The sequence below is a fragment of the Rhinatrema bivittatum genome, chromosome 12, assembly GCF_901001135.1.
Source record: "Rhinatrema bivittatum chromosome 12, aRhiBiv1.1, whole genome shotgun sequence".
In the NCBI taxonomy this organism is placed as follows: domain Eukaryota; kingdom Metazoa; phylum Chordata; class Amphibia; order Gymnophiona; family Rhinatrematidae; genus Rhinatrema; species Rhinatrema bivittatum.
The window spans coordinates 52,109,631-52,119,791 of record NC_042626.1 but is presented as its reverse complement, the minus strand read 5'-3'; the positions used below and the strand labels follow the sequence as shown (position 1 = coordinate 52,119,791).

Genomic DNA, 10,161 nt, shown 5'->3' with positions numbered 1-10,161 from the left:
GGCAGCAGCAGAACCCTTCAGGGGAAGTGAAGTCAGCTTTGAGATTTATTCTGTCTCCATCTGTTAAGTATGGGGGATGGTAACCCACTTGTCTGGACTGGTCCAGCATGGATACATTTTTTTTTTTTTTTTTTACACACACACCTAAAACATACACCCATATGTTTATAAAATAGGTAGCAAAAGTATAACTTTTCTTGCATTAGAAATATTTGCACATACTGAAATGTATACATAAACTTTCAGAGCAGAAACATGCAGTATTTTATAAACTGTGCGGCTTCCCACATCATAGTTTATAAAGTACCAGAATTAATCTCTGTGTGTCCACTTGTGTGTGCTAACGCTGTACTGTGGATAGGTTTGAGTTAGGCTCTTAACTGTAAGCCCTCGGGGCAGGGAAATATCTTCTGTAGCTGAAATGTAACTCACCTTGAGCTCAGATTTGCATTCATCTGTTTTTGGTGGTGGTGCTGGGGCGGACAGGGGGGGGGGAGGAGAGGGCCTGGTGTTAGGGGTCAATATGAGTAATTCAATAATTAGGCAAAAGAGATAAAGAAAGATCAGCAGCACAGCAATGATTGACTGGACTTGTATTTTTAATGACATTAAAATAATTGTACACATTCATTTAGCAGAAAAAAAAAAATTAACAATTCTACAACAATGAATACCAACCAATAATGATAAAAAAACAAACAAACTGGACTTTAAAGCTGGACAAGCACCAGCCAAAACCTGGGATGTTGGGTCTGTTTTTGAGCATTTAATCTTACATTTTAAACTTTGTACAACATGAGAAGGTGATAGAAATGTCCTTCACATTTTTCCACAACATAATTATCATAGTGCCACTGGAAAACCAAAAGTAATACATGTCAAATTTGCCAGGCAAGTATGCAACAGTTGAGCAGGAAATATCCCCCCATACTAAATAAGAAATGGATGAGATTATCACGTTCCCAAAATCGGTCTGATTATTTTTCTGCTTTCCCTTTTCAAAAAATTAAAGGAAAAATCAGGACAAAGATTTGATCAGACAGTTGGGGGGGGGGGGGGGGAGAGGGGAATACATCACAAAATATAGGACTATGGATTATAGCCGATTTCAAAGGTGAGATCTGGCACATCTACCAGCTACAAAATGGCTTAAAAATATACATTTTTGGATACTGGTGGAATTTCTTCCTGTTTTGCCTGCAGCCGACACACTTCCCACACCCCCAAACAAAATTACAGCACTTTGCCTCTGTACTGTATATTGCTGTACTGACAGCTTTGCTCCCATCTCTGCTGTAAATAGGATATTACACATTTTTTTTCATTATGATATTTCTGTGGTAGTACAAGCAGACCCAAGTTAACATGCCGGATTGCAGGCAGGCCAGATTCACGTCTGCCCTGCAGAAACAAGAGGGAGAAAAACCCAGCAATAGCTACCGGTGCCATTCTTCTAGCAAACATATACTCTATATTGCCTTCTGAAACTGGTTTAAAGTGCTGTTAACTGGTACATTTCCTGCTTTCACCCTGCTTCAACCATGTTGCAGGTCCCGTGTGTGTGAGAGTGTGTGTGTGTGTGGGGGGGGTTATACCTATTTCCCGCAGCCAGCCCACCAGCTGCTGCCTATTCTCTTAATACAAAAGGTAAGGTCTTTGAAATTGTAACTGCCTCATGAAATGTTCTACACAGACTCCCTAAAAACACAGAACGAAGGGATTTAAAGCCCCATTTAAAATCAGAATTCTTTTTCCAGATGTTGATGCTATGTGACAAGAAAGCATCCCCAGAAAGACAGCTGCTGCCACATCTGGATGTGTTCGCCAGTAACTCATCTCCCTCCCCACCCCCTACATTGACACCCCAGAAAATAAACCAGAAGAGGAACACAGGCCATAAAATGTATAAAACAAAAAAAAAAACCCCCAACTGTCTGAACACCAGGATGGAGCACTAGCCCCTAGCCTTTCCAGCAGCACTAGGGAAGGGTCACTGGGTAAATATGAAACCCCTTGCAGTAGTGCATCACAGCATTAATAATAATTGCACGTGCTAATATCCCCAACAACATTTAGCTCTTATGCGGTGCTCGAGGAATAGCATACAAGTTTCAGTCTCCTGGGCCAACGTGGCATTTCATGCAGTGATGTGCTGAGGTGGGGAAACCTGTTTAAATTCTTTTATGAAAAGAAGAGTCCTGGCGAGAGCCCCTTGCTAAGCACCTTGGGGTGGACCATAGCTCTCACAGCATCAGCAACAACACAGACTGAACTTTTGTAAGCTGCGTTGCTTGTGCACTTAATCAAATGGTTTTTTTGTTTTAATTTTAACCAGTAAACTGAGCACCTATGACCTGGACATTATCAAGCAGACAATCCAAGAGTCTTATTTTGACAAAATGATTTATAAATCACCAGAGGCCTTCAGAGACAAGTCTGCTTAAATGCACCACCAAGTTTTAACCTCCAGATCCAAGTTTTGCTTCTCATCTTAACCCTCTGCAGGTATGTCAATACTATTTTTCTATATCAAAAAGTTGCCATCTTTTCACTCATCCGAATCATGCAATTTAAATTTATTTTGGCCACCGTGATGAATTTCAGTCGGTTTGTGTGAACTTTTCCGCTTCTTTCAGAATGCATCTGACTTTTAGAAAGCAACCACTCCCCTTCGCTGGACACTGATAGCTTATGTCCTTATGGGGCCTTTACTGGTCAAACTTATGCAAGCTGTTAGGCTTTGCTACAGCACAGATCACCCACTAAGGAGGGCGCAGCTGTGGTCTGTCTTCCAGTTCATGAATAATTACTGCCTGTGATGGGTGAAGAAGATATGCAGATAAGTTGCTCAGCATTAACTGACAACGGCAGAAAAAAAACCCCAAAAAAAGTAAGCACTACCCGACAGGTAGAAGAAATACATTGACACAAAAGCACAGTTTTAATTTCGCAGTGGCTAATTACACTAGGTCCAGCGTTCTACCGTCCTGCTTTGGGACATGGAGATCAGATTTAATTGCAATTTTTGTTTTTAAATGATAACCAGTTCCATGGGGGCTAATTAGGTCTCTGGGCCCTGCATAAATCCTCTCTCTAGGTATTTCTCTGAAACGCCTAAGCCCAAATCTGCTCTTGTAAATGGGCTTAAGGTTGGATAAAGGAAGAGATTTAAAAAGCAGCTTGGTTAATATTAAATGGCACTTAATATTTGATGGCAGGTAGCGTAATGCCCCAGCTACCAACTAATTTCTTACATACCTTCATTTTTGTTCACCTGACAACTTATGAAGGATTAAAGGAGCAGCACAACAGTACTCTTAAATCACTTTCGCTGGGAGGCCTGTAACATTTCTGCAGGCATGGAAATTGGTACAGCAACCTCACTCCAGGAATCCCATTCATGCAGCAAAATGGGAAGTCCAGACCGGACTATTGCAGTACCACATTTAAAAACCATTAAGGGGGGCGGGAGGGCCAAGTTTTAAAAATGGATGCCGTTTCCCAGGTAACAGACTGCCGAGACCCAATCCCCAGTGGTCCACCTTTAATGTGAAGTGCTCGGGGAAAAAAGGAAAGGGATTGGGGGGTGGTAGAGAAAGGGGTAGGGACCAGCAGAGTGGGTGTAACTGCAGCAGGAGGTCAACAAGCTTCCCTCAGGTCACAGCACTGATGCACTTCACTGGACGTTTTAAACACTGGCAAAGCCGGAAAAAGCTTCTCAAGCTGTGCTTCCCACCTTCTCACCACACAAGCCGGAAGCAGCTGCCAGACACCAGCCTTCCCCTCCTCCCCAACACCCCAAAACAGGGCTGTAGCACAAAGCATCTTGAAACACTTTTGCCAGGCAGCTTTTGGAAACGCAAAGAGACAGGAGGCGTGGAGGGCAGGGGGGGGGGGGGGGGGGAGCAGGGTGAACTCCCCAAGGTCCAAATACAATCTGTTGCTTTCCTCAACACAAACACAGAACTAAGCGGAAGTTGTCGTTATGCTTTAAAATGGCTTGCTCAGCATTTTCTGCCAAGCTTTCCATCTCTCCAGTTAAAATGCCATGTAACAAACCGAAAAGGCAAGGGTGATCTTTTGTTGAGCCAGAGTATTTTCAGTTCAGGAAGAAGGGACAATTTAAAAAAAAAAAAAAAAAAAAAAAAAAAAAAAAAAAAGGAAGCACTGACAAGGAATTTAGTACAGAGTCTCCGCGTTACTGCTCCGAGGTCTCTTGATCTTCTCAATGTTTTTCAGGATCATGTCGTGTAAGGTGACCTGACATGGGAGAGAAAGAAGAGTGACACATAAGGAGGGAGGCACCGTTTGTGGAGAGCAGAAGGCAGGAATAGGTTGGCTTGCCGCAGACACTTCAACATAATTTTTGTTGTTGTTGTTGTTGTTAATACAGTTACAGGCGCTCCTGGAGCTTGGTGCTATTATGGTATCTGAGGACTGGTGGTCGGAGGTAGTAAGTTATGAGTTGGAAGAAATTCTGGAGTGTAAATATGAAAGGACGCCCCCCCTTCACTGAGTCATGGAAGGCCAACAAGATTCAAGAAATAGGTTCAACGCCCATATCATGGGCAGGGGCGGACTGGCCTATAGGGGCTTCGGGCATGCCACGGTGGGCCGGTCACCCCACTCATGTGATAGGTGCTGGTCGCCGTGGCCACATGCCTACAGAGTTGTGGTGACTAACAGCAGCATATCCTATTTCTCGGAGAGTGGGAGCCTCCCCTGAGGCTCACTGCTTAGCGTTTCGTTTTGCGTTTTCCCCGCGGCAGCAGCCCTGGTTCCATGGGATTACTCGCTGCGCCTGTCCCGATCCCCATCATCACGGTGGCAGCGGGAAACACTCCCGCCGCCTCCATTCGCGCCTGCCCCGCTTCTGTTTTTTTGCCGGCGGGAGGCAGCCAGCACACTTCCTGCCGCTGCCTCACCGCAGGCTGAATTCCTGCCTCTCAGCTCTCACAACTTTCCTCTGCGGCAGGCGCCTTTCATTCTCATGCCGCAGCAAAAATATATAGAAAAACAAACTATATCAGGGCTTAAGTGCTTAACAGGCTTCGGGCCTTCCCACACCAAATGGCCATCCCCTCCCTCAAAAGCCCACTCAAGATCCTCCTCTCCTGGGCTCTGCCTGGATTTTCCCTGACCACCAAAGTAAGTAAAAATGCTTGTTTTACTTATTCATAGACAGAGGGGGGGGAAAAACAAACATGAGTGAGCCTGACAATGTATGAGGCAGTGAGGGTGTGTATCTTAGCGTGTGTGAGCGTTAAGAGTGCAAAAGTGTCAGTGAGCATGTGTGCAAGGGAGAGAATGGCAGCATGTGTGAGTGTGCAAAACGTGAGCATGTGTGTGAGCGTGACTGGACGGATGAGTCAGTGCAAGTGTAACAGTGAGCGTGTGTGTGAGGGAAAGTGAATGAGTCATCATGTGTGTCAGAGCAAGCAAGGGCATTAGTGAGAGAGGGAGGCTGTGTGTGTGCGTGCGCGCAAGTGAGCATACGAGTGTGTGTGACGTGTGCTAGAGAACATCTAATTCATGACCATCTCAAGGTGACTAGAATTAAAAGTTCCTGGGTATGGAACCTGTGGGTCTCCTGAAGAGTGGGAGTGCTGAGAAGGGTTGTAAATGGGAAACAGAGGAGTTGCTGCAGGTTGGAGAGGGACTAGCAGCAAGCAAGAACTTTACATAGTGATGTGGCAATGCTAGGGCAGGGGGTGGGGGGGGGTGTCATTCACTGTGTAAGCACATGAGGAGCAGTACCACAACAGCAGAGAGTGTGTATGTCAGAGAGAAACTGTGTGAGTATGTGTGACACAAAGATGCACACTCTCTTTCTTGCTGTCAGTGTGTGGGTGTGTCTTTGTGTCTGAGAGTGTGTGTCTTTGTGAGAGAACTACACCATTGACAGTCTGTGTGTGGCAGTGCGTATGTGCCAATACAGTTTCCTCAATTTGAAAACATGTCTTGAGTAACTGAGCACGTAAGCATGTGTGGGCGCCTGACTCTGGTTGGCAGTGTGGTTCATTACGTGGCAACTGGTTCAAGAGCTGATTGATTGACAAGAGACTAACACTATACCAGGACATCTATCTATATATAAGAGATGTAACCAAACTTGTGGGGGGACCCAATCAATTGGATGGAAGGGGGGACTACAGCTCTGTTTGTTCATCCCTGCTCTAGGGTGTCCTCTATGTCTTATTTAGGGAAAATGTAAAATTTTATTTTGGAGATTTTTTGGCTCAGTTCTGCTATGCTCCAGGTTACATGATGTCTGTTGAAGGTTGCGCTGCAAGGAAAGTCTACAAGGGATTCAGGTGCCCCACGGGCCAGTTTTGAAACAAATCTCCCCGGACTGATATTTTCCTGCAATGCACCCCTGATCATGGCAGTCCATGCTACAAAACTAGAGTTTGGTTTACGACTGCCACCTTGTGGCCAGTGTAAGGAACTAAGTTAAAAAAGGTCGTCAGGGTCTTGCCAGTCACAGCCACGCCGAACAAAGCGTTTCCTGTGTGGCTACAAAAAAAAAAAAAAAAAAAGAGGTGGCGTGGAAAAGAAACCTGGAAGCTCTATAGCCAATGGATGATTTAAACCTCCCTTCCTCCCTCCCTTCAGCCTCCCCATGCAGAAAAAAAACCAAATAAACACACACATTTCTAGCTGCCTAGTAATTAGCTGTGAAAACCCTTCAAGCTGGGCACACGGGCCCTGGGGGAGGAATGTGGGACACTTACATACTGATTCCTCAGCTCGGAAATAATTAAGCGCAGGCTAATGTACTCCTTTTCATCTATTTCCGTCACCGTGCGACGGTAATCTTCCTGGGGAGAGAGAAGAGGCGGCATTTCAGTACAGCAACAGTACAAAAAAACCCAAAAAAACCTTGGGTCTGAGCAACAGCAATTTCTCTGCGGGACACAGGATCAGCTTTATCTGTCAAAAGCTTCAGTGGGCTTTTTTTGTTTTTTTAATATTTAAACATTCAAAGTCATGTTAAAGAGTGAAGCTTAATGTTACATGAATCTATTGCTACAGGGCTGTAGTGTAATTACGGTACATGGTGGAGGTAAAGAAGGTCGAACACCGTGAGGTCTTAGGTCAGGGTTGGAGGGCCAACATCCATGAGGATAGGATGGAGGGGCTCTTGAAGTTTGAGAAGTGTGTGTGAGGGGCGAGTTCCACCCACGCTATCACTTCCAACCCGAAGAAGTGTCAGGTTTTCACTGCCATGAGCCAGTTGAGGCACCTGGGCTTTAGTTTGCTCACTGCTTTGAGAAGTTTCACGTGACCTGGTGCTGGTGATTTTAGAAGAAAGTTATACCCTTGGGATATTTCAAAAGAACTTACAGCAATTCATATGCTTTCATGTGTGAACATTACTGTTTCACAGCCCTGGGGGGAGGGGAGAATCCCAACCATTGCTCGACAGTAACACCTAGCGGTTGAAGTTAGGGTGCAGGTGTACTGGGTTCTAGAGGATGCCTTGGCAACAGTTTGAAGACAGTCACCACAATGGCTGGACCAGGGAAGGTTATAATAATAGGAGAAATATTCTGGGAAGTGGCTTGAATTAACACTCATGGCACTATAGCTCATTTCAGACTGGTTCTGACCGAGATGGAAACTGCTGGGGCAAAAATACAATTAAAAAACAAGGTTACCATCGAGTCACCATTTTTGACATTACATTAGCTGTCCAGTAAGTCCCCTGAATACCTGGGAGCAGCAATTACCTTGTATGCAGTGAGATCCCATTGTCTTATATAGCATACAATTTCATCTGAGATAACACGGATCAATCACTGTGGTGAAAGTGTAACGTAATGTGCTGCCAAAAACCTTCAATGTACCTCCTATCGTGTGCCATCAGTTACTTGTACATTCCACTTCAGGGGGGTCAAGTTCCCCCAAGCCTCAAGGGCCACAAACTGGGACATTCACTCTGATAATCCACACGCTTACAGTGTGGTCTGGATTAGGCTTATACATTTTTAGGGAAACCCAGACCCTTTTGCAGCAGGAGCTCGATGACCCTGGTCTGATTATAGATTTGTAAACACACATTTTAAAACGAGTACCCTTACTCACCACATGAGGATACTTGGCTATTTTGGATACCAATTTAGCTCTGGTGATGTAATATCTGAAAAGCAGAACAAGAGGAAGCAGGAAACTATTTAATGCACAGTTAAAGGAAAATTGGTTCTTACGTGCTAATTTTCATTCTTGTACTACCACAGATCAGTTCAAACTCCTGGGTTTTGCCTCCTTTCCAGCAGATAAAGACAGAAAATGTTTTGCTGACACTGCCACATAACCCGAAGTGCCACCTGCAGTTCCTCAGTATTGAGAACTACCCAAGACAAGATACAAACTAACAACCGTACATTAACAACAATAACCTATCAAGCGGGCTCTCCAAAACTCCCAATCTTAACTGGGCTGGACTCTGGACTGATCTGTGGTACTACAGGAATGAAAATTGGCAAGTAAGAACCAATTTTCCTTTCCCTGTACGTACCCAGATCAGTCCAGACTCCTGTGATATACCCAAGCTTCCTTAAACAGGATAGCACATTTTCGTCAAAGCTCATGGCCTCTGAGGGCTGAACATCCAAGCAATTATGCCTGGTGAATGTGTGCAAGGACTTCCAAGAAGGCGCCTGACAAATCTCTTGTGGCGATACTTGTTGACATTCGGCCCAAGAGGCAGCCTGAGAATGCATAGAGTGAGCCTTTAGCCCCTCTGGAATAGGACGATCCTGACAGATGTATGTCATACCTATAGCTTCCTTCAACCAACGTACAATCGTAGATTTCGATACCTTGTAACCCTTCTTTGCTCCACGCCATAGTACAAATAGTTGATCAGACAACCTGATAGCGCAACAACACCCACTTTACATCCAAAAGTCGCAACTTTCTTGTGCGAGGCACTGAACCGTCCAAACTTGGAAAGGCTAGGAGCTCGATGGATTGGCTTAAATGACGTGATGACACCACCTTCGGGAGGAAGGAAGGAACCATCCCCAAGGAAATTCCCGAATACGTAAAAACAGGTCTCTACAGGACAAGGCCTGAAGTTTCAAGATCTGCCTCGCAGAGCAAATGGCCACCAAGAAAACCACCTTCAAAGTGAGATCTTTCATAGCAGCCCTTCTAGGAGGCTTGAACGGCAGCACACACATACCCCTAAGGACCAAGTTAAGGTTCCAAGATGGATACAATTTCCAAACCGGAGGACACAAATGCTTTGCGCCCCAGAGAAAACATACCACATCCGGATGTACAGCTAGGGCAACCCCCTGCATCTTGCCTTGAAGACAGCCCAAGGCTGCCACCTGAACTCTGAGGGAGTTAAAGGCCAAACCTTTCACCAACCCTCTCTGCAAGGACAGAATATTTGCTATGGATGCCCGAGTAGGATCAATCCCCTGCTCCGCACACCAAGTCTCAAAAACTCTCCAGACCCTCACATACACCAAGGAGGTAGAAGTTCTTCTAGCTTGCAATTCAGTAGAAATGCTTTTTTTTTTTTTTTGCTTTGTTTAAAATTATTTCATTATTGATGTTTAAATGTATTAGACTAAGGAATTTTACTTCCTGCTCATTCTGTTTCATTGTAAACCGGTTTGATATGCATTTTATGCAGGAAAATCGGTATAAAAAAACTTAAAATAAATAAATAAATAAATGATATCCTTTCTCCCTTAAGGGTTTCCTCTCAAAAGCCAAGCCCTGAGACAGACGTGAGCCACCTGATCGGAAAATCTGGGGTCTTGATGCAGCTTTGGCAGATGAGCGAGCCTCAATGGACCGCCCACTGCTAGTTGATCAGATCCACAAATCAAGGCTGCCTTGGCCACTCCGGAGTTACTAGAATCACTTCTCCCGGGTGGATTTCTGATTTCTATATGTCCTAAGATTTTGCCCACCAGTGGCCTTGGCAGGAACACGTACAGAAGAATGCCCCTCGGCCAAGGCAGAACTAAGGCACTGACCCCCTTCTGCTCCTCGTTCCTTTCTTTGATTGAAGAAACGCGGGGCCTTGGCATTTCGGTAAGTTGCCATTAGATCCATACGTGGCCTGCCCTATCTGCAACTGATAAGGCACATTGCTTCCTCCGACAACTCCCACTCTCCAGAATACAGCTATTGCCG

The 10,161-nt window shown here is 45.0% G+C and overlaps 1 protein-coding gene across 2 annotated transcripts in view; it reads right to left on the bottom strand.

The window, feature by feature from the left end:
- Positions 1–578: 578 nt before the first annotated feature.
- The window catches only part of PSME3 (proteasome activator subunit 3), a 28,867-nt gene continuing 19,284 nt past the window's right edge, over positions 579–10,161 (bottom strand). For both annotated transcript variants that reach the window (XM_029573080.1, XM_029573079.1), the window contains exons 9-11: positions 8,089–8,143; positions 6,735–6,821; positions 579–4,260 (exon numbers count right to left, since the gene is read on the bottom strand). In XM_029573080.1, the coding sequence (XP_029428940.1) occupies positions 4,180–4,260; positions 6,735–6,821; positions 8,089–8,143 (223 nt within the window). In that variant the 3' untranslated portion in view covers positions 579–4,179. The remainder of the gene's footprint in view (positions 4,261–6,734; positions 6,822–8,088; positions 8,144–10,161) is intronic.